We start from the raw sequence: 24,945 nt of genomic DNA, 5'->3' as shown, positions 1-24,945 counted from the left end.
TCTGAGAACGAGAACAAAATCAGATTAGGAACTGAGACCCCCATGGCTGTCCCACAGCCCCCAGGAGCCCCCATCCTAATCTGTGAAGTGCAGATGAGGAGGAAAGAGAGGCAGGGCAGGGGCATAGAAAGTGGCTCCAGTGACTTCCCAGCCTTGCCTGGCCCTCAGGGGGCATCTGCCAGCTTCGGAGGGACAGTGGGAAGGGCTGGGCAGTTAGGGTTAGAGGGAGCCTGAGAGGCCAGAGGAAACTCTGGTGGAGAGCTTTCTCTCCAGGTACTTTGGCTCATTAGTTCCCGGCAGCGCCCGGCTGAATGCAGGCAGACCTTTCCGATGCTCATTCTTTCCTTCTCAGATTCTTCCTTCACTGGAGGGCAGAGAAGTGGCCACCAGGAGGGCAAATGTTTAATGTGAGCTGAGAAGATTTAAAGAGGGCTGAGAATTCTGTGACCTGGGGGAACCCAGATTCTGTGGGAGGTCCTGACGGGAAATAGGGTGAGAACGCCCTCCGCAAAAGCCTCAGTCAAGTTCAGGCTCAGGTGCTAGTGTTCCATCCTTAACTCTGTGATACACACATATACATTCTGTGATTTCAGGCCATCACCTGGAAACCCATACCTCCAAGGATGGTAGACAGGCTCAGGACACAGCACAGGTAACGTGACTGGCACCGGGCCTCAGGTGCAGAGAGCACCCTGTAAATGGCAGCAGCTGCTGCTCTATGGATTACAGAACACAGTATTTATCCTTTGCTCCCCAAACCTGGGATATTCTTCTAAAGTCCTGTTAATTAGGTACAGATGAACCAAAGCTGGTAGCCAGTGCTACGTTTTCTTACAGGCTCTGATAAAGGGGTAGAAACAAGCTCAATAAAAGGTTCCCCCACCCAATGCCACCGGCCGGGCTGTGCTGGACGCTGGAGTGGCTCCAGTCTCCTTCCTCTGGACTATGACCTTGAACTCCACTCTGGGGCTGCAGGTTCCAAGGTTCATGTAAGGGGAGGCAAAGGGGAGTATGGGTCCACAGCCTTTCTGGATGGGTCCTCCCCACAGGGGGTGGGGCACTTCCAGGTCACTGAGCTAGTCAGCAAGAGGCAGGATGTGCACACACCAGGGTGTGAGCTCTGGGAGCATAGGGACTCCCACGTTTGCACCGCCTGCCAGGTTCCACCACAGAATAGCTGGCATCAAGAAACACAGGCAGCCCCCGTGGAGGGGAAGTCTCCCTGTGGCTGCCCTCTCAGCCCATTCTGGTAACAAGCCTGGAGGCTGGGAGTGTCTCCCACTTGGAATCAGAAGCTCAGAAGGATTGAGTGAGTTGCTCCAATCACCCAGGGGTAAGAGACAAAGGAAAACTGGAAATATGCCTATTTGCTCCATGAGGGTAGGGGTCAACTGTGCTTTGTAGAATATCACAGAACCCCTCCACCCAGCACAGCATCTGGCATAAACTGGTTAAAGATTAGTTTTTTTAAATGATAAATAAATGGCTCCGAAGTCCAGAGCATCTCAGAGAGTTGTGGGTGCAGGGATTCCCGTGGACGTGGGTATGAGGTCGGCTGTGCCCCTCCCCACCCAATGGCCCTGTTCTCCACACACACTCATCTTCATCCTCCTCTCTGCTTATGCTAGTTAGCACTTTGATGCCTGAGCCTTTCCACTGAAGATCTGTAGGATCAACAGGACCTACTTTACCCCAATGATAGAGTGGGGATTCAAGAGTGTATCTATAAGGGGATACACAGAAGGGGCCTTCTGTGATAAAGGACCACCCCCACCCCCCCATCCACCCAAACCAGCTTTTTCATTAAAAAAATTTGGCAGATGGGACACCTGGGTGACTCAGCAGTTGGGCGCCTGCCTTCAGCTCAGGTTGTGATCCTGGGATCCGGGATTGAGTCCCACATCAGGCTCCCTCCAAGGAGCTTGCTTCTCCCTCTGCCTATGTCTTTGCCTCTCTCTCTAGGTTTCTCATGAATAAAGAAATAAAATCTTGAAAAAAAAAAAGTTAAAAATTCTTTGGCGTTCTGTAGTTACTGGAGGCCAGACGGGGGCTTCCCACTGGTCTCCCTAGGGGACACTGTTCATCTATCCAGCAGGCAGTGTCTTTCTGAGGAGCCATGGGAGACAGACTGTGAGCAATGTGACAGAGAAGCCAGGACACTACTCTGAAGACAGCACCCTCTCCAAGGCTGTTGTACTTGGCAATGCAGCACGGAGGGCAGAGGGCACTCTGATGACGACTCCCCTGGGGTTCTACAGAGGCGCAGCCACTTGCTGGCAGAGGGCTGGGCAGGTCTCAGAATCTTGGCCCCTGTGATGGTAACAACAGAGGTGGGACTGGCAAAGGTAGCGTGAGAACTCAGCATTCTGGAATGGTGCCCAGTGCTCTGCCAACACTGGACCTTGCTCTTCTTTGTGAAATTCTGTCGATTTGGGGCCAACTGTGCAATTGTAGTCACGGGGATGACAGGTTAGTTTCTGGATAGGATCTGATATGGGGGACACAGAAAGCTAGGGAGAGAGCACGAGAAGCCTTTAGCTAAAGGCAGGGCATTGGTGCTCTTCCAGGGAGGGCAGAAGCTGTGAAGACCACAGGAGGTGAGGCAGCAGGGCGTGCCCCCCCACCCCGCCCCCACTCTGCCCTTAACGTGCCGCAGGGATCTAGAGGTTAGAAAACGTCCCAGAGAAAAACCCTCTGATCTTAGGGGCCAGCTGGGGAGACCTGACATGAAGGTGGATCTGGGACCTTCCCTGGGTGGGTCCCATCTTTCCTCAGGACACAAAGAAAGGTCTTTACGGGGTGGGTGTCTTACAGCCCCAAAGAGACGGCCTAAGTGGAAGCAGTGTCGACAGTCCCTGTCCCTGAAGAGGACTCATTCTGCAGATATACCTCCTATGCACTGAGCCTTGGAGATGGTGGAGCACAAACCGAGTCCCCCTCCACAGGTTGCCTTACAGTGTGTCCCTCCTCCGAGGGCCTAGCTCCCCCTCCCCCCACTTTTTTAGACCTTATTTATTTGAGAGAGAGAGAGAGAGGAAGCACAAGCAGGGGGAGCGGCAGAGGGAGAGGGAGAAGCAGACTCCCTGCTCCCAGAGCCGGATGAGGGGGCTCGATCCCAGGACCTTGGGATCATAACCCGAGCTGAAGGCAGTGATTAAACTGACTGAGCCACCCAGGCGCCCCTCCTTCCTCTCTTAAAAGCAGGTTGCTCCACCGATGGCTGCACCTCTAGTCTGACACAGAGTAGGAAAGAATGAATCAATGAATGAGTGAATAATAAATGAATAAAAGTAAGCACATTTCTGACAGGCTGAGTCAATTCCTAAGTCCAACTTTGGAAACAGACAAGAGGTGAGGTTGTGGGTGGTTGTTTTCTTCGGGAGGAAATTGTAAAAATGCCTCCCAGGTCAGAGGTGGCATTTGGCCAGCCGAGTCACACATTGGCTTCCCTTCTGGCTTCTGACACAGGACTTCCCTGTCTCAGAATGGAGCAACTGGTACAATGACTTCACGCAGTGGCCCCTGGAAATCCTGGACTCCTTTGTGCTCTGCTTCATGAATAATTTCATTGCCTATCTAAAAGCAGGGGCTGCGGGGTGGGGGGCCCTTTCAGGTACACGGTGGGCATCTGGGGCCAGGGCTGAGCAAGTACTTCATGCGGAGGAATGGAGTCCTCTCTGATGACAGAGGTCACTGCCTTGTAGAATGCTCATCCCAGCTTGCCAGGGGCTGCTCTGGACCAGGCCTGATGGGGCCGCAGCTGCAGCAAGAGCAGAGAATGAATCCTTCTGGATGGCAGTGCTATAGGTGTGGACATCAGGGGTCCTGGCACCTCTGCTGGAGCAGGGAAAAGGAGGAGGTGGCCACTTCTTTCAAGGTTAGAAGGGGAGCGTCTTCCAAATCTGTAACTTGGTCCTAAAGACTGAGGTGTTCAACCAGGTCAGCTAACATGTGGTCTGCAGGCTCCGAAGAGAGAGCTGGGAGTCTCCTAGCAACCTCGCCAGCTGCTTGTCTGTCTTCCCTGGTGTGGCCAACGAAGGAAGCGATCCAGCTGTAGGACAAAGGCCACTGTGGTGTGGTGGCTGAGAGCAAGGACTCAGGGACACGGCTACCTGGATCCCCATTCACACTCCCTTGGGTAAGTCACCCACCTTACTGGGCCTCAGCTTTCTCCTCTAGCAAGTGGAGAAAATAATACTGCCTATTTTATAGGATTGTTCTGAGGATCAAATGAGTAAATCCATGCAAAGAACTCAGAAGACTGCCTGGCATATCAACAACCTATTAGCCATTCCGTGATCACTGGGGTCAGGCAAGGTCTGCCCTCCACCCCAAATTTTGATTACAGAAAAAAAAAATGTAGTAAGTTTGCAAGTAATTTTTATTTTATTCTTTTTTTTTCTTTTTCTTTCTTTCTTTTTTTTTTAATTAAGTTGGCTCCACGTCCAATGCAGGGTTCAAACTCATGACTCTGCGATCAAGAGTTGTATGCTCTACTGACTTAGCCAGCCAGGCCCCCTTTATTTTATTCCTTTATTCCTTTCTCTATTTTCTAATTTTCTACAAGGAACTAATATCATTCTCCCACTGAAGAAAAACAGTTTAAAATTCTTAAAAGATGCCACTGATGGGAACCTAGAAGCCAGAATTGGCAGAGTAACTACCAAAGAAGGCTCCAGAACATGTGTGTCTGTCCTAGTCCAAGACTATCCCAGTGAGAATCTGCTTTACAAGTACTCACAAATCGGAGTGCCCTAGAAGAGTTCCAGGAACCCTAACACGTCAGTGACAAAGACGACACTTTTCCTGTCTAGACATTGAAATGCTTGTAATTAAAACAAAGACTCAGGAGGCAGGGAGAGGCAACAGATACTCCTTCAAGACAATCTCGAAAATCCAGGCAAAGACACCTAACCTAAAAATCATCTCTAATCTCACCACTTGGGGTATAATGGGCTGGCCTAGTTCCTCTCTGGATCTGAAAGTTTTAAAGGAACCAAAGCTGCCCTGCTGGTAGTATTACAAGTCTCACTGACTAGGTGGTGGGTGCCCAGTGAAGGGGAGGCTGCTGTGAACAGGGGAGCAAACTCCCTCCACCACTGAGAGCCGGGGCCTCCGAGGTGAGGCAAGGAAGACATATAATCTGGAAAACTCGGCAGTGGCTCTCCCTCAGGGGAAGGGGCCCTGGATGAATAAAAACTTGACAGCTCTGCCCTCCTCCACGTCAGCATTAACAAGAGAATGTGTATAAGGCAATCCTGGATGTAACAGGGGACAAAGTTCGGTCGGTAAGACACAAGGATTCAGAGAGGGTTCAAGGTTAAAATAAATGAAAAGAAAAGAAAGATGAAGGCCTAGCTCCCAGCACAAGCTGCAGATAAGTGTGAAGACCAGACAGGGTGCCTGACGTCAATGTCTTGGTCATTATCCCACGAAGAAGTGGGTCAGGCTATTCTCCTGAAAGTCAAGACACTGAGATTTTCATAGAAGCCACTAGCCCGTGCTTGGCACGTGCCCAGAGACCTGCTGGTGATCCCTGGCTGGGAGGCTCCTTCTTTAGAACATGCCTCCAGATCATAAGCAACATGAGGACGGGGACTTGATCGTTTCGTGCCCTGCTGTCTCCCAGGCTCAGTGCATAGTAAGTACATGTGTGTGAAATGATTTGTCTTCAGTGGCAAGGCCTGTAGATATTCTTTCTGTTTGCTACCGCCTCCCCAGGTATATAGCTTCTGGTATACAGCAGAGGTCAAATCAAGGTCTTTTGAGTGACTCACCCATATGGGGTCAAGGTTAATTGCATCTTTAATTAACCCATGCATTTTAAGATTCCTCCTTTATTCTCACCAGCCACAAAACAAAACAAAACAAAACAAAAAACCCCCCAAAAACAAAAAACCCCCACTTGGATCCCAGAACTCCAGGCCCTGGACAAGTAGGCCTGAGCACTACAGTTGCTAAAGCAAACTACATTTCTGAGTTTCCGGCCCAGCCAGCTTCCTGACTGACGCGTCACACAAAATCCTTTCCCTGAAAATAGCTCTAAGCCTGCCAGTCTGCAGAGATGGGAAAAGGAAATGGAAAATCACCAAGTCCTTCCTCACTCACTGCACTGCAACATCAGAGCCCCAAGCCCGGATGTACTTGGTGTGGCCCTCATGTGACAGAACAGACCACTTTTTCCAGTCCACCCCAGGCTGTGTTGCGTGGCCACCACCAAAACGTCACTGATTAGAAGATGCACCATTGATGCTGCAGCAGCTTTCTGGAGGAAATAATCAATGACTGTCATATTAAGGGCACACATCAAATGGAAGACCCATGCCAATTTCTGAAATGTGAGACTGTGGCAGGGAGGAAATGGTAGTGCTCCCTCCTAGCCCCCCTTGCACGAATTACCTCCTGCATGGGGGCTGCCATATTTCTTTCCTTGCAGATTTGGGTATAATCCTGTAAATAAAATCAATAAATCTCATGCTTTGTCCAAAGTAACACCCCTAAAAAGGCCACCTGGAAAAATGGCCCCCTTTGCATCTGCTGGCTATAATTAGTGCCCTAGAGGCATTTCAAGCACTCCCAGTTTTGGGGAGAGCTAGTGTGCTTAACTTCCCTAGGCCTTCCTCCATCCGGGTCTAGGGTCTAGGGTCTAGGGTCTACGGGGGGATTAAGACTGCTTTCAATGCTTTCAAGTTTCCAAATCTCCAAGAGAGACCCCATCCTACCCTCCCTGCTGTCAAGGAAGCTGCTCTTCAGAAGCAGCAGTTGCTAAGTAGTCAAAGCAGGGGGAGGGAAGGGAAGGGATTTTTGGCGACTGAGGGGGAGTGAAGGTGTTTTACTGGGAGACAGGCCTCTCCTAGAATTTCCTGAGGCCCAGAGCATAAGTACCAGACAGCCAATGGCTTCAATCGGTGCCTTTGAAAAGAGATGAGGCTATTGATTTTTCTGGCTTATGGAGTCTTAAAAGCAATTGGTCTGGGGAATTAGTTTCTCATCTGAGCATCCTGGACAGGACAAGGCAGAAAGGCGGGATGCAAATGCACTCCCTGCTGGGAGCACAGAAGAACAGCCACAAGTAGACACCTGTGAGGGGCCAACATGGGGGAGGCACACTGCTCCTCTTCTGATAGTTTATTTAGATAGAGAAGTGTGGTGCCAAAGGCTCCCACAAATTAAGTTGAATTTAAGAAAAAAGGGATCTTAGGGTCCCTGAGTGGCTCAGTCAGTTAAGAATCTGCCTTTGGTTCAGGTCATGATCCCCGGGTTCTGGGATCGAGTCCCGAGTCAGGCTTCCTGCTCAGTGGGAAGTCTGCTTCTCCCTCTACTCTGTTGCTCCCCTGCTTGTACTTGTTCTCTGTGTCAAATAGACAGACAGACAGATAGATAGAAAAGAAAGAAAGAAAGAAAGAAAGAAAGAAAGAAAGAAAGAAAGAAAGAAAGAAAGAAAAAGAAAAAAGAAAGGAAAGGAAAGGAAAGGAAAGGAAAGGAAAGGAAAGGAAAGGAAAGGAAAGGAAAGGAAAAAGAAAAAAGAAAAAAGGGAGCTCACCTGTTGGTTAAAGCCTCTGCAAAGCAATTTACTGCTACCTCTCAAAATCTTAAATGCACACACCTTTGACCAAAGCAACTCCACCTCTGGGCATTTTTCTCACAGACATACTTACGTGTGCAAAAAGGATAGTTGTTGTCATATTATTTACAGTAATGAAAAAAACCCGATGGCAATCTAGATGCCCACTGATTGAGGAGTCATCAAACAGACGGCAGTGTTTATGATATGGTGAACTCTACCATCAATACAGAGTAAGGTAAAACCCTGCAGACTGACAGGAAAGATGGTCCCTGGTGTACTACGAAGGAAGCACTTTTGGTATGAACCCACCTATGTAAATACACAGTTGATTCTGGTCATTCTGCAGAAGCTATGTTCTATAAAGTCACTGGGGACACTGAACAAGTAGACACAGAACCATATTCCTAGGGGGGAAGTATGGGGTTAGGTTCCTGTGAGCCTCTGGTCACGTTTTCCTTAATCGGTCAATACAAAACCTGTGAGTTTCTGTTCAACATACTGTCAATTCATTATCACCAAACTCCCAGCCAGCAGCGTGAGAACTCATGCCTGAATAAACCTCACCCAGCACACGTATTTTCTTTCTATGGCACATCACAGCCTTGTGCTCAGGAACGTGAGACAGTACTTCAGTATGAGAACTGTTTCATTTACTTTTTAAAAAGATATATTTATTTGGGGGGGTGGGGAGAGAGGGAGAGCACATAAGCGCACCTGCGTGGGGGGGGGGGCAGAGGACGAGCGAGGAGGAGAGATGCGGAGCAGGTGGGGGCTCGATCTGAGGACCCTGAGATCATGACTTCAGCTGAAAACAACACTTGGATGCTCAACTGACCGAGCCACCCAGGCACCCCTTGAGGGCCATTTTAAACAGTAAACTGCCAAAAGCAGAAAAATGAGAAAATGTGGCGCTAAAGAGACTAAGCAAAGAACCCTTGTTTTTAAGCACGACCCTTTTTAAGGACCTTTGTTTTCTTCTGAAAACAAGAAGGCACAGGGTTGCCTTGTTCCACCTCAGCCGGGAAATGCACAGGGAGTGACTCTGCAGAGTCCGTGAATGACCGCCAAAGTTCGGTGGGTGCTGATTTTGAGGTTGCAGATACATTTTAGTGAATGGGTCAATTTGCAAGTACAGAATCCTTGAATTATGAGGATTAACTCTATGTCTCTATATGCACAGAACATTTCTAGAAAATACAGGTCAATTTGGGAAAAAGATGTAAGAAACTACTGCCAGAAGCTATCTTTGACACATGGGATGGGTAGCGGATTTTCTCCTTTATCCTCTGAATCTCACTATCCAAGTGAGTATACCATTTCTAGTTTTAAAAATCTACGGGAGGGGGGCACCTGGGTGGCTCAGAAGGTTAAGTGTCCAACTATTGGTTTCAGCTTGGGTCGTGATCTTGGGGTCGTGGGATTGAGCCCCACGTTGAGTCCTGTGTTCAGTGTGTGGAGTCTGTTGGAGATTAGTTTTCCCTCTGCTCTTCCCCTAGCTCCTCCCTCACTCCTGTGTGCGTGCTCTCTCTGTCTCTAATAGTAAAATCTTTAAAAAAAAAAATAAGTAAAAAAAAAAAAAAAAAAGAAGAAAAAAGAAATAAGTAAAAATAAAAATATACGGTAGGAAGATGAGCCTTTCTCCAAGTACATGCAGCAGAACATGACAGATTCACTCTGGGCTAAAGGATCCTGGCCTGCTAGAGGGCCAGTGCCTTGCAGAAAGGCCATGTGACCACCCCCTGCTTGATGCTCCCCTCTCCTGGAGGAGGAGGAGAGCTGAGATGAAGGCTAGCAGAGGACTCAGCCTCACCTACGAAAACCTGAAAGTCAGGACTTTACGCCCAAGAAACAGACTTGTCACCCTTAGCTTTTCCTGCCTTTCATGTACCAGAAGCAATCAGTGAAGGACAGGATAGGACTTATAGTCCAGAAGAGAAAGTATGATGGAGCTGGGGTTATCTATATCTATATCTATATCTATATCTATATCTATCTATCTATCTATCTATCTATCTATCTATCTATCTAATCTATTTCATCTATATCTCTATAGAGAGAGAGGAAGAGAAAATAAAAAAGGCAGGGGGAAGGGGAGAATCTTACAATTTTGTTTACTGGGCAGTTCATATGGGTATAATATAGGATTCATTTTTCCTCCTTATAAATGAAAATAGATTTATTTTCCCAATTATGAAAACACATAAATAAGTCTGGGTCTGGAAGTATACAGATCAAACTGTAGCAAAAGGACCACAGGTTTGGGGGAAAGAAATTTTTTTTTATATAAGTGCTACTCATGTGGATTTTTTTTTTTTTTTTTTTTAGATTTTATTTATTTCTTCATGAGAGACACGGCAGGAGAGGCAGAAGCAGGCTCTCTACAGGGAGCCTGATGTGGGACTAGATACCAGGACCCTGGGATCACAACCTGAGCCAAAGGCAGACGCTCAACCACTGAGCCACCCAGGTGCCCCTCATTTGGAATTTTTAACAATAAAAATGTATTTCATACTTTTTTTTTTTTATCATAATAACAATGTCTTGCATTTAAGGCCATGCTGCCCTAGCAAAAAGACCATCCTGGTCATGCCTCTGGCCTTCCTGGTTTTCTTTCCCACACTCTCTCTTTTAAAAAAAAGATTTTTTTAGAGAGAGAAAGCACACAGATGAGTGTGGAGGGGGAGAGGAACAGGAAGAGAGAGAGAGGATCTTAAGCGGGCTCCACAATCAGTACATAGCCATGGCAGGGCTTGATCCCAGGACCCTGAGATCATGATCGGAGCTGAAATCAATAGTCAGTGGCTTAACCGACGGAGTCACCCAGGCGCCCCTCCCACCCTTCCTCCTGCCTCAGTTTGCTCCTTGTCCTGGGGCCAAGGAGTCAACACCCAGTCATCTCTGAGCAGCAACAGCCAGGCAACAGCAAAACTCTTGAGTTTCCTTAAAAAGTTCAACGTTGAAGAGCCAATTTTTTTTTTTTAAGATTTTATTTATTTATTCATGAGAGACACAGGCAGAGGGAGAAGCAGGCTCCATGCAGGGAGCCCGACATGGCACTCGATCCGGGGCCTCCAGGATCATGCCCTGAGCTGAAGGCAGCGCTAAACCACTGAGCCACCTGGGCTGCACTGAAGAGCCAATTCTTTTTTTTTTTTTTTTTAATTTTTTTTATTTATTTATGATAGGCACACAGTGAGAGAGAGAGAGAGAGAGAGGCAGAGACACAGGCAGAGGGAGAAGCAGGCTCCATGCACCGGGAGCCTGACGTGGGATTCGATCCCGGATCTCCAGGATCGCGCCCTGGGCCAAAGGCAGGCACTAAACCGCTGCGCCACCCAGGGATCCCGAAGAGCCAATTCTAATCAGCAATTCCACTCTCAGGTTTATACCTAAGAGAACTGAAAACAGGTGTCCAAACAAAGCTGGTGGTGAATGTTCATAGCACCACTGATCATAATAGCCAAATGGCAGAAACAACCCAAATGTCCATCAAAAGACAAAGGCTAAACAAATTGTGGTATATCCATACAACAGGACGTCATTCGGCCTTGACAAGGAAGGGAGTACTCACGTGTGCTACAACTTGGATAAGCTTTGAAAATGTTAAGTAAAAGAAACCAGACACTAAAGCTCACTATTATGTGACTCTTTCATATGAAATATCCAGAATAGGCAAATCCATATAGATTAGTGGTTGCCAGGGCTAGGAGTGGGAAGGAATGGGAAGTGGCCACTTAATGGATACAAGGGTACCTTTTAAGGTGATGAAAATGTTCTGGAACTAGAGAGGGGATGGTTGTACACCAGTGTGAATGTACTACATGCCCTGAAACTGTACGCTTTACATTGGTTACAATGGTAAATTTCATGTTGTGATAGGAATTTTACTGCAATTAAAAATAAACAAAACTCTGAGCTGTGTGACCCTCGGCAAGTTACTCAGCCTCTCTGAGCCTACAGAATGGGCAGATGACAGCTCAAGCACATAAGCTGGTTGAGAGGATTCCACATGACATGAGTGTTAAGTGCCTGGCACAGGGCTGGGTGCACGGAGAGGGACCAGTAAGTAACAAAACTATTGCTGCAGGGATGACAGGCATGGCACACTGTCAAAGCCAACTCACCTGGGAGTTGTAAGGTCTCCATCCTGCCAAATTATCCTTTCAATTAAGCAACTACTACAACTGCAAAAAGACAGAGGGGGAGGAAAAAAAAAAAAAAGACAGAGGGGGAGGGAAGCTGTAGAAGATGGAGCAGAGGGTAGAGAGAGTGGCTCTCCTATTCTTATAGTATATTTATATCTAGACTATATTTAGAGTAGGATGCCATCCTGTGTAGGAAATGCAGACAGTTAACTCAGTCATTGGAAGACCAAGGGGTGGCTTTGCCACTTGTCCACCACGGAACAACCTATAAGTTCTTGCTTCCCCCCCCCCCCCCGCCTTTTCCATTGGCCTGTACACAGACCCCTTGACTGACCCTTACTTTGAAGGGGCAGAGGGGCTGTACATAGGTACAAGGTTGCATCTGTGCAAAGGCCTTTATCTGGAGGAAGCTCTAAAGCCTGAAGACCTGACAGGTGGGGGCAAGAACTGTAGCTCTTCTTATTGAGGAATTATTTGGTACTGAATTAGCAGAACTCAAAGCTTTCTGAGGCAAGGTGACCCCCCTTGTGGCTTACAGTCAGCTTGGGGAGAGGGGAAGGAGCATTCAATAGGATTTCAGGCTGTCATGGAAACTTTTCTTTCCTGAGGCCTCTGAGCATATGGCAGGTGTCCTGAAAAATCCGTTCCTGCCGCCCCAGGCTGGCTGCTGCCCTCAGACATGTGGGTGAGGGCGTCTGCCGCCCCGTCTGCAAGGCCCCCTTCCCTCTGCCATGGCGGCAGCTGCACAAAGGCGTCTCCAGTGTGCGCCTCACGTCCCTGCTCCCCAGACAGATGCTGGGGGACAGCCTCCATGGCCCCATGGAAATCTAAGTCCCCTGCCCCCATGGGGCCTCGATGCAGCCCATAGATCACAGACAGCAGCAGGCCAAAGGCCACGGTGCAGACTTCTCCTGGGCCGCCTGAAACGCGATGCCCATTCTGCCCTCGGCTGAAGCTGATGGGGATGTCTTGTGAGCCTAAGACGGAAGAGAGCTGCATGTTGATTTGGGACTTTGAAGTACTAGGCAGGCTGGATTCCCGCCCAGCAAGACTGCTTTCTCTGTAGAACACAGGAAATCCAGCTGGCCCAACGTAGAGCAAATGACAAACTGGGCGGCTGTAAACTCTAAGCAGTGAAAGGGATTACACATCACAGCAGGTGGATGGTGCCATGGTGGAAAACAATACAGAGTGTTTAAAACTCAAAAGCCATGCTTCTAGAACTAGGTGATCGTGCCCATAGGGGTTCATGGCAGCGTGCCAAGAGCAGACAAAGCCACAGGAGAAAGTGGGTACCATCTCCTCGCAGCACCTGTGAGACTCAAGGACTGGGGAGGAGCCGATTTAATAAAACAGGACAGCAACTTATTGTGGAGGGGAATATCAACTCTGGCTGAATTTTAAGGAGAAAGAAAGAGATGTCAAGGAAATGTCATGACTACAGCTAGCCACTTTGGGGCATATTGCCCCTCTGCGTCAAGGCGCCTTGGAGAAGTGCGGGGCCCTAGCTTCATTCATTCCTTTATTCCACCAATATTTTTTCTGAGGTCTTATTATGTACTAGGTTCCCTACTTTTCCTTAAACTCACTGTTTAGTGGGGGAGATGGATGTTTTTTTTTTTTTTTAAAGATTTTATTTATTTATTCATGAGCGACACAGGGAGAGAGAGAGAGAGAGAGAGGCAGAGACACCGGCAGAGGGAGAAGCAGGCTCCATGCAGGGAGCCCGACGTGGGACTCGATGCTGGGTCTCCAGGATCACACCCCAGGCTGCAGGCGGTGCTAAACCACTGCGCCACTGGGGCTGCCCTGGAGATGGATGTTAATTAAAATACAGGATGCCATGGAAATGTGTTATCAGGGAGACCTCACCTGCCTAGGGCAACGGGGGAAGGCTTTCTCAGGGATGCAGGGCCTGGGTGACATTTAACTAGGACCAGACAGGTGGGGTGGGGTGGGATAGGGAAGTTCTCCAGGCAGAAGAGACAGTGCATGCAAAGTTCTGTGACAGCAGGGGGCTTGGCTAGAGATGCACCAGGTCAGAGAGACAGGACCTTGACAGCTGATCCCTACCCTCAGACTGCCGGTAAACCAGGGGGTGGATTCTAAGCGGCAGGATGGTAGGATGACAGGACAGAACCGTGTTTTAAGCACATCCCCTGAGCAGCATAGTCATGTGGTAGTCTCTACCAAGGCAGGTAGACGGACTGTCAAAGGTATGTTGTGTGTTTTGTGAGGCCTTGCTGGAAGATGCAAACCCTAGGAGGCCAGTGTCCAGGCCTGGTGACAACACAGTGGGCCCTGCTTGGCCCCAGTCAAGCAGTCACATTTCCAAATACCCCGAAGAACAGAGATTCTCCTTCTAGCACGTTCAGAGGCCTCATGCAAGGAAGCAGGTAACACGGACCAAAAGAGCACAGGTTCTGGCTCTCACAGTTCTGGGTTCAAATTTTACCTGCTATCTACTAAGCTAGATGACCCAAGGCAAGCTTCTTAATCTCTCCGTGCCTCGGTTAAATGGGGGTACCATCAAATGTCCATCTCCTAGGGTTACGGTGCGGATTTATTAAGACCAAGTGGCTAAAATCCTCATCACTTAGCCTGGTACATAACCAATGCTAAAGAAAATGTTGATTATTACCACTATAGTTCGCACTCAGCAAAGGATGGACACAGAAGACGTGCAAAGACCTCAGAAATGTAAAATGACTTGGGAGCACCCAGGCTCCAAGGAGGGGGGCAGCAGGAAGCAGTGAGTGCACATACTTGCGAGCAGGAGGCAGGAGACCGCCACGGCATACAGCTGCTTGGAGGTGGTGATGTTATAGCGGTCGAGGAAGTGGTCCAGCAGGTAGACGGCCAGGTGCCGGGCCGCGGGGCACAGCTGGCAGTGGCTGCTCAGCAGGGTCAAGATGTCGACAAAGAACCGGCGGCTCTTCAAGAGTGGGGAGTGGGCTCGGAAGGCGGGCAGCTTCAGCTCCTGGAGGACAGGCAGGACAGAAGGAGGGGGTCAGGGCTGCCCCTCGAGAGCCTCAGATGCCCCAGGAAAGCAAGACACGGGGGGGCCTATCTGCTGGCTGGTTAAAGGGCAGAGATTCCCTCCACACCCTGTTTGTTTTCCTTCCAGTACCAGGATGGTAGTCCCGCGCCCCCATTCCAGAAACTCCCGGACCATCTCCCATCTGCCCTCAATGAGCACAGGTTTATGAAGTGTCAAGGATAGGATGGCAGAGGCAGGTGAAGGAGGTAACAGGTGCCAACGACCCCAGTCATTCCCTGGGGAAAAGATTAGCATGTACAGGAGCACAGGACTGGAGGTCAGAGACCAGCATCCAAATTCCGGTTGTACTATCAACCAAGTTGTGCCAGCCTGGTCACCTGCCTTCACTTTTGTCATTTTTCAACGGTTGAGGATTAAATGAAAGATGAATGTAAACACCAGCACACAGGCACCTCTCAGGGTCCCCAGCTTAATTTTCTCTGTAGGTGAGACTGCGAGAGATGATTTTTAAAAAATATTTAAGGTACAAAAAGCTGTTAATAGTATAAAGAATTCCTAAAATAACCTTCATCCAGATTCCTTGGCTTTCATTTTACCTTTCCGCTCTCTGCTTACATGTACACTTTTTTCCTAAAAGTAAATTCCAAACATACTTCTCCACCAGGAAGCAACTTTCACTTTGTAATTTGTGTACTGCCACGTTATCCCAATTTATTTCTCTAACACAAGAAAAGCCAACAAGAGAAATATCAAACCAACCAAGATTTTTATGACAGGAAAGATTTTCTTATATATCTATTCTATTTGCAATTGAACCAAAGTAGGCCCAACATGGTTAATTTAGGAAATGCCATAGCTACATTCGGGCGAGTACATAAACTAAAGAGACGCAAAATCGAGGAAAAACTGGAAACAAAGACCTGGCAGAAAAATAACTGTGGGAGCTCGCTCATGGTAGGTTCACGGGGGTGAGAGTAAAACAAACTGGAGTCCCTTGTCTGTACAATGCTACTTTCACAGCCCTGGGCTCTACTTAGGTAGCAACAGTTCTGGGACAAGTGATATCTGTTCATTCATTCATTCATTCATTCATTCAAGAGATATCAATTCATTCATTTAACTCAGTATCGAGTACCTTCTGTATATCAGACATTATTCCAGGCACTGAGGATATAATCTAGTAAAAGACAGACACAGACCTAGTTGTAAGATTAAGACTGTAAGACTCTTAGAAGAAAACAAAAACAAATCTTTATGGCTTAGGCAATGGTTTTGATATGACACAAAAGTCGAAACAACAACAAAAAAATCTAAATTGGACTTCAAAACTTATTTTTTTAAAGATTTATTTATTTATTCATGAGAAACACACAGAGAGAAAGGGAGAAACACAGGCAGAGGGAGAAGCAGGCTCCATGCAGGGAGCCCGATGTGGGAGTCAATCCTGGATCCTGGGATCAGGTCCTGAGCTGAAGGCAGACGCCCAACCACTGAGCCACCCAGGTGTCCCAAAGGACTTCAAAACTTAAAATCTTCATGCTTCAAAAGACTTCAAGAGAGTGAAAAGACAACCCACAGAATGGGAGAAAATGTTCGGAAATCATGTATCAGTAAGAGGCGGTATCCAGAATATATAAAGAACTCTTACAACTCAACAATAAAAAGACAACCCAATTTAAAAATGGGCAGAGGACTGACTAGGTATTTCTGCAAAGATGACACAGAAATGGCCAATAAGCACATGAAAAGATGTGCAACACTTAATCACTAGGAAATGCAAATCAAAACCACCATGAGATACCACCTCACATCCATTACAATGGCCATTATAAAAACAAAATCAGAAAATAAACAAGTGTTGGTGAGGATGCGAACAAATTCCACAATATGCCCACACAAAACATGTATAAGAATGTTTCTGGCAGCATTATCCCTCACAGGACAGAGACACTGAAGAGATCCCAAGAGAGACTACTTTTTTGTTGTCTCTATCCTTCCTAGGACCTACACTCCTGCCCTACGGACGCATTATGGTACAGATAACATTTGTCCTTCTTGTAAAGATCGAGGAGTTAATAATCTCTTTGGAATCTTTGAGCCCAACAGATAACATCTAAGGAGTGATGGGGCAGGGTCATCATGAACATTTTTCAAGACCAATGACTCACCAAGACCCCTGGCCTCAGGGCATAATGACTTATGGACACCTAAACACCCCTCTTTGTTCCTGGATGCCTGAGAAGACACTGCACCAGACCACCATCGTCAATAAAAACCCCAGTCCCCAAGCAAAGAGGAGACTCACTCTTCTTTCCTTTCTGAGCCTTCCAGATGCTCTGTCTGTATCTGCTCTGTCTTCAACAAACTGCTCTCACTTCCTCTTGGCTCACATTTAATTTCTATCCTGTGAGAAGCCAAGGACCCTCTTGGCTGGCTCTGCAGGACCCCTTCTGGGTCCTTGGATCCAGCTAGTCTGCATCAATAACAGCCTCCAAACGGAAACAACCCAAACGTGCATCAGGGAATCAAGGGATAAACAAAATGTAGCATATCCATACAACACAATATTATTTGGCCATAAAAAAGAAAGGACATGAACATGATCCTTGCAAACATGCTATGTGAAGAAAAGCCAGTCATAAAAGGCCACATATTGTGATCCTATTTATATGAAATGTCTGGTATAGGCAAACCCACACAAACAGAAAATAACGTTAGTGGTTGCTGGGAGCTAGGGCTGGGTGGAGGTTAATGGGGGGTGACTGCTAATGGATACGGGGTTTCTCTTTGGGATCATGAAAATATTCTGAAATTAGATAGTGTTAATGGCTGCACAACTCTGAATGCACTAAAGGCAACTGAACTGTATCCTTTAAAAGAGTGATTTTATGGCATATGAATTATATCTCAATAAAGCTGTTGTAAAAACAATAAGATGGACACATCACCCATTCACACAGAGTTTATGGCCCAGTAAGAGAGCTAGAAATCAAATAATAAGGCAATTACACAAGTCCAAACTGTGATCAACACTACAAAGGAAGGCTACATGCAGTGAAAGCACCGCATCTTAGAGGGAGTGAGAGTGAGGCCTTCTCTGGGGAAGTGAAGGCTGACCTGAGATTTCCTGCTGGGATCTCTTCTCTTCTGGCTTATTCCCCTATGGAGGCCAGGATGGCTCTCTTGGTAACCCTAGAGCTTTGCTCATGGAAGGTACTCCATGGTGAATAAATTACTGCCTCTCCCTTTTGTTTACATATAAAGAAACTGAGTTTGAAAAAGTCTCGAGACCCCAGGCTTTACTTAAGTGCAACTGATCTGAGACCACAAGACTTTCTCAACCCTTCATTTTAAGTAACCTCTACACCCAATATGGGGCTTGAACTCACAACCTGGACATCATGAGTCACAAGATGCAACAACTGAGCCAGCCAGTCTCCCCTGATTTTTTGTTGTTGTTTAAATCATGGAGAAGATCTTTTATCGTCAGTTTAACTTCTTTAAAGAAGAACCTTGACTTCTCTGTGTATTATTTATCTCCAGTGTTTGATGAATTTATGTGGTCAACGTAGGATCTCAAAGTCCTTATGGGCAGGGTTTGGGTCTGATTGGCTCCTTACCATTTGGTCAGCACCCTAGGGTGACTAGGGAACATTGTCAGGTGCCCAATAACCAGTTGTGGAAGAAATGACAACAGGGATGGGGAGGACGGGGATGGAAAGAGGAACTGCATCCTGGTCCTGGTAGTGAGTAGCGAATGCCCTGGCCCCACTGGTCTAGAGGAGTGGTCAGTGGGAACATCAAGAAGGAGAGATGTGGGACACCTGGGTGGCCCGTGGCTCAGTGGTTGAGTATCTGCCTTTGGCTCAGATTGTGATCCCTGGGTCCTGGGATAGAGTTCTGCATCAGGCTCCCTGCAGGGAGCCTGCTTCTCCCTCTGTCTATGTCTCTGCCTCTCTCTCTGTCTCTCATGAATAAATAAAATCTTTTTTTTTAAAAAAAAAAAAAAAAAAGGAGAGATGTATCCAGGCAAGATTTGGAAGGATGTCTAGGAATTGACCTGTTGAAGATGCAGGAAGTAAAGAAGCTCAGCAGTAAAGACAGCACTTGCAAAGTTACCCAGGTGTTCCCCCCAGGGAATCTGGAGCACTCTACAGAGACAGGTAGGGTGTCCCTGGACAGGGCAGGTGGGGGTGGTGGGCACAGTCCTATCTTGCGTGTCCTGCTAAGATATCTAGCCTGCCCTAAGGGCAACAGAGAGAGCCGCTGAAGGGCTTAGAGCAGGGCATCAACAAAGGCAGGGTGGCTATACATGAAGACCTCTCAGCTGGGATCCTCTAAGACTATGGCCAGACAGCTGGTAGCTGCGGCCAGTGGGGCAGCTATAGCTCCAAAAGCAGCCTCCCTTTCCACCCTCCAGCAGCCCCCACAAGCTTGCAGGCTACTGGGGTATTTCTTCTTGACAGAGGGCTCAGAGGCTGTTGACAAGAAGCAATCACAATCACAGATCCTTGGTGTTCCAAGGCAGCAGCTGCCGGAAATCAGACAACTAACCTTTGTCCCAGGCTGCCTGGCCCTCATCAGGGCAGTTCAAAGTCCCAAAACACAACAAGGAAGATATGCAAAGTCCTAACTTCCCTCCCTGCTCAACTCAGCCAAACTTAATGCTTCTGGACATTTCTCTTGGGTTAGTTGGGAGAAGAGTGCTCAAAGCAACACACTGTAGTTCTTCCCTCTGTATACTTCTCTGGGAAAAGGAACCACTGGCTTGAGCCGATTCTCAAAGGAAGAATTCGTGCATAAAAGAAATAAAAAAGTTATGGACCTTTGGAACGGGCAACAATACATGTCAAGGAGGAGTAAGCAGATAGGGCTTCCCAGAAGACGCTGGCGTCAAAAGTGGCCAGGATTCTGAAAGCTAGAACGGCTGTTTATCCCCGTTTCTCCATCCCCATTTCTGCTCATTGCTCAGATACTGGTTTCAACGTCATTTCCTAAAAGAGGTTTTCTCTGACCCCTCATCATTTCACATCAGGTCCCCCTGGTTCTCATAGCAAGCTGTTCCTCATGGCCAAATATTTACTTATTTATGTGTGTCTTCGTACTGACTCTTGCTCCTGAGGGTGGGGGCCGTGTCCGTTTTGCCTGCACCATTTACCCCATGCCCAGTGTGTGCCTGACACAGGGGCAGGTGCTCAAGAACTATGTGTGCGGGTGAAAAAAGAATGAGTAGTCAGGAAAAGGCAGGAGGAACCTTAAATTACTATGTGCAAGAAGCCAATCTGAAAAGGCTTCATATTATATGATTCCAACTCTAGGACATTCTGAAAAAGGCAAAACAATGGAGAGGGTAAAAAGAGTGGTGGTTGCCGGGGGGTTGGGTGGGTGAGGGACAGAAGATTTTCAGGGCAACGAAACTTCTCTGTATAATATTACAATGGTGGATATGTGTCATTATACATTTGTCAAAACCCACAGAATGTACAGCAAGACTGAACCCTAATGCAGACCTTGAGGTGACAATGATGTGTCACTGAGGTTCATCAATTGTAACCAATGTACCACTGTGGTGTGGTGGGGCACGTGGATACGAGGGAGGCTGTGCAAATGTGGGAGCAGGTGGTATATGGATATATATGGTGGTATATTATATATCTCTGTACCTTCTGCTCAATGTTGCTGTGAACCAAGGGGTGCCTGAGTGGCTCAGTTAGCTAAGCGTCTGCCTTTGGCTCAGGTCACGATCCTGGGTCCTGGGATCGAGCCCCATATGGGTGGCAGGAGGGTCCCTGCTCAGTGGGGAGCCTGCTTCTCCTTCTCCCTCTGCTGCTCCCCCTGCTTGTACACTCTTGCTCTGTCAAATAAACAAAATCTTTTAAAAAAGATACTGCTGTGAACCTCACACTGCTCTGAAACAGTCACTAAAAAAAAAAGAATGAATGCAGTAATATACTCCCTGTACCAAATACACTCCTCTCTCCACATACTGGGGAGCGGCTTGGCACAGACTTACGTTAGGCAGCTCCGGGACGGAATCTGAACTCCACTATTTATTAACCTTGGCCATGTGAATTCTGAACCTCGGTGCCCTCATCTGAAAATCGGGGGTCACGCTGCCACAACTGTAAAGTATTTGGCACTTAATAGCAATCAGCAAGCTTTAGTGGCCTCTTCCTCAAGCTAGGCAATCAAACTTGAGATAAACTGAGCTTATCTGCCTCTGTCAAAAGCTCTTTGGACTCTCAAAGGAACACGTTTTGTTGGGTGGACTGAAGCTTTCTACCTGAGGGTTTACAGCTGGGCCCGAGGGCTTCCGCAGGAAAGGAAACCTACCCAGCCCAGGTCTTCAGAGAACCCCCAAGCCAAATGGAATGAGGGGCTCCCGGCCTCAGCTTCTGGTGCTGAGAAGGGTGATTCCTTCGCAAACCAACAACGTGGAACGCCAGCACGCCTACCTACCGTGTTTAGTTTGAGAGCCCGGCTGAATCCTTCTGTAACCCAATTAGGGGGGGAAAGGCCTTCATTATAAAGGCTTTGCTCTAAAGATCCGCATTCCTCCCCAAACACTTTTGACCTAAGTCGGCTTAAAGTCCTAGGCAGCCAGCAGCAGCCGGGGTGAACGAAGCCACCCCTCCTATCCAGGGGCCTGGATTCCAGAAACAAAAGAGCAGCCTGCGAGGGGCGGCCTATAAAGCCCTCCCGGATTAGGCAGGCACTTGGCAGGCGCTCAGCAGCCAGTGTGGGCGGGAAGGGGCAGGAACCGGGCCAGGCAGTGACCTTCCTCCCAGCAGGGCAGGGGCAACATCAGAAAGGGGGGGGGGGGCACCGATGACTAGAGGCAGCGGCACAGGCAGAGGCTTCCAGAAACTCTCTCCCAAGCCACCGGCCCTTTATCACCTGGACCTGACGGGAGAAAACGGCTCCTCTGCTACATCTGGACAGGAGCCATCCAGGGACACGGGGACAGGTGGCCATGATGCAGTTCAGCTGTGGGGGTGGAATCTGCCCTACAGAAAACTGCTTATGTTATCAAAGCAGTTCATTTTGGTTTTTAAAAAGAGTAATAGTAAAAAACAAAAACAAAACAGTAGCAATAGACAAGAAAAAATTGTTATATATACAACAAAATGTTAACAGCGGTATCTTGGAAGGCTCAGATCTTGTGTGATTTTTATTTTCATGCTTTCGACGTTGTGGATTTTTTAAAAAACACTCAAAGTAAACAAACTCAAAGAACAGACTGGGAGTTGTCGGAGTTGTCAGAGGTGTCAGAGGTGTCAGAGGTGTCAGAGGAGTGTCCGAGGTGGGAGATGGGTGAAATGGGTGAAGACAGTCAAAAGGTACAAACTTACAAGTATAAAGTAAATGAATGCTGGGGGGTAACGTGCAGCGTGGTGCCTATAGTTAGGAATACGGTATTGTAGTACATTTGAAAGTTGCTGAAAGTTGATCTTAAAAGTTCTCATCACAAGAAAAAAAATGTAACTGTGAAGTGAAAATGCTAATAACTACACTTGATGTGGTGATCATTTCCCAATGTATAAAAATATTCAATCCTTATGTTGTACACCTGAAACTAATATAATGTTACGTCAATTAAAAAATAGATTGTTTCAGGGATGAAAACTAGAGCATGGGGAATACAGTCACTATACTGTAATAACACTGCATGGTGACATATGGTAACTATATTTATGGTGAGCACAGCTTAATGTATAGAATTGTCTAATGACCATGTTAGACACCTGAAACTAATATAACATTGCATGTCAATTATTTTTTAATAAAAACAAATTAGGGTGCCTGGATGGCTCAGTCAGTTAAGCGTCTGCCTTCGGTTCGGTTCAGGTCATGATCCCAAGGTCCTGGGATTGAGCCCCACGTCAAGGCCCATGTCAGGCTCCCTACTTAACAGGCAGTCTGTTTCTCCCTCTCCCTCTGCTCTTCCCCTTGCTTGTGCTCTCTCGCACATGCTCTCTCTCAAATAAATAAAATCTTAAAAAAAAAAGTAAATAACATTAAAAAGAAAAGACTGAAACTTAAAAAAACATTCAATGTGTAACCGATATGAATTTTTAATTACTGTGTTTCCAGTCTGAAAAGAAAAGCAGGGAGGGCCTGGATACTTACCATATTAAGGCCCAGCTCACAATGTATCCCCAAGGATGCCTGGGCAACCCCACATCATCACCATGAGAAAATCACCGTTTCTAAGAACATGCCCCATGCGAGCCCCGTGCTAAATCTCCCACCTTGTCCTTACAAGATGCAAGGTCTCACTCAGGTCCAACTCAGTAGTGTTCTTTCTCTTTTCTTTTTTTTTTTTTTTTGCTTTTTACTAGTCATAAATTATATATTCACTGACAAATTTTTGAACGTAGAAAAAAATAACAAATATCACTACTGATCTCTCATGCACAGAGAGGTCTTATTCGGCTGTTTTTCTCTGTGCAAACTTCCACAAAGTGGAATCATAATCTACAAGTGGATCATAATCCACTTCCCCTTTCAGATGGCATGGAAACCATGAATAGCAGCTGAGCCTTTCATCCTAGTAAGGTTGTGTTGTGACTCCACCAGACCTCCATTCTGGACATTTGGGCCATTTCTCTTCCTTGCAGGGTCTGTTCTGGAACTCATCAGACAGGCCTTCCCTGACCTCCCTCCATGCCACAGCAGCCCACGTGTTCCCACACTGCACAGTGGCTGTCAAGTAAACGGTCTACCTGCTTATTAACTGTCCTCCTCCTTCCACCTGCAGAAAGTGATCTCTGTGAGAGAAGGAGCCACTTTTCTCTCCAGGTCTCGGCTGTACCCCCGGCATGTGGCACACAGAAAGGGTTAATGAATACCTACCGAATGAGTGAATGAATATATGAACACACGAATGGAATGGAGTGTTCTTCGTGATGAATACAGGTGTGACCCCAGCCAACACCTGCTGGAGGAATGCTTTCTTTGCCTGTGGCCATCCCAGCCCCACCCCTGACACCCTTGTCCAGTCCTGTATCTTTCCTGGGGGGACTAATGAGGAGTGTGTCGCGGGGACTGCCCTGAGTGGGAAACTCCGCTGTGATGAGGGACACTTCTATGACTAGAGGCACCATTCTGGGGGAAAGGAAGGTGGTACACGTCCAGAAAGGCTTTAGAAACCACTCTGCTTGCTGACCAAGAGCTCTGTCTGGGGGTTCCAAAGCTGAAAGAGGATTATCTGAGAAGGATAGTGCTCCGAGAAAGGCCAAGGACAAGTGAATCACAAGGCCTGCAAAGCCCAAGCTGGGACGCACGCAGAGGCAGCGGGCTGCCTGGACAGGCTTCGGAAGCCTGCAGGCCTGTGTCTCCCCTCCCCCACAGAGGCAGTGACCTTGCCAGAGGCAGCAAACACTCTCCACCTGGCTGGGCTCAGATATGCCCCGGAGAACCAGTGAGGCCAGGCTGAAGTGCAGTTCAACAGGCCCCAGCCCATGGCCAGGACAGCTGGGCAAGGACCCTGGCCTGTCACTGCTGCAGGACAGACAGATGGGGGAGAAAATTCAGCCTGTGCTCTTCACACACAGGTTCTGCCGGCATTTTGAGGCTAACCTCAGAGGAGTTTGGAGGTCACGTGCACTGTAAAAGCTCAGCCAGTCACCCCTGTTTTCTACTATTAAGGGAGGAAGGGAAGTCTTCGTTTTAACCCCTGGTGTCCTGCACTGTGTTGTTCTCTAACTGCCTTATGGTTCTACTTCTCATTGTTAACCCACTCTTCCTTCAGATCTAGCTGAGAAGTCACTTCTGAAAAGTGTTTCCTGGTCATGCCCCTGTCACATATTCTCTAAGCATCTAGAACTTTGCTCCATCCGTCCGTCCATCCATCCATCCGTTCACTTTTAGTGTCTTTTTTCACTCCTCAACTGTAAACAATCAGGAAGAAAGGGATGGGTTCATTTTGCTCAACTCTGTGACCCCACTACTTGACACAAAAGAGACACTTTATAATTACCAAAATGTTCCAATTTGGACAAAGGCAAATACTTGAAATGAAAAGGTAAGTAAAAATGAGTTGTTCCTGATCTTAGATTGAATGAAACGATCATAGCGTACAATTCCAAATACTCATGGAGACCAGAGAGGAGGTATAAAAGCCTGGGGATGCTGAATTCTAGGGGTGACAGAAAGCTCTGTCCTTGCCTTGGGGTGGTGGCATGTGCCTCAGTCTACCCAATAGCAATAGAGAGTGAACAGAGAGGAAG

At 47.5% G+C, this 24,945-nt stretch overlaps 1 protein-coding gene across 2 annotated transcripts in view; it reads right to left on the bottom strand.

The window, feature by feature from the left end:
• The window catches only part of CCNJL (cyclin J like), a 55,999-nt gene that overhangs the window by 13,602 nt on the left and 17,452 nt on the right, over window positions 1-24,945 (bottom strand). For both annotated transcript variants that reach the window (XM_072824301.1, XM_072824300.1), the window contains exon 3: window positions 14,479-14,692. In XM_072824301.1, coding sequence (XP_072680402.1) covers window positions 14,479-14,692 — 214 coding nt within the window. The remainder of the gene's footprint in view (window positions 1-14,478; window positions 14,693-24,945) is intronic.

This window comes from Canis lupus, chromosome 4, assembly GCF_048164855.1.
Source record: "Canis lupus baileyi chromosome 4, mCanLup2.hap1, whole genome shotgun sequence".
In the NCBI taxonomy this organism is placed as follows: Eukaryota; Metazoa; Chordata; class Mammalia; order Carnivora; family Canidae; genus Canis; species Canis lupus.
Note: the sequence above shows the minus strand (reverse complement) of the source record. Positions and strands in the feature narration are given on the sequence as shown.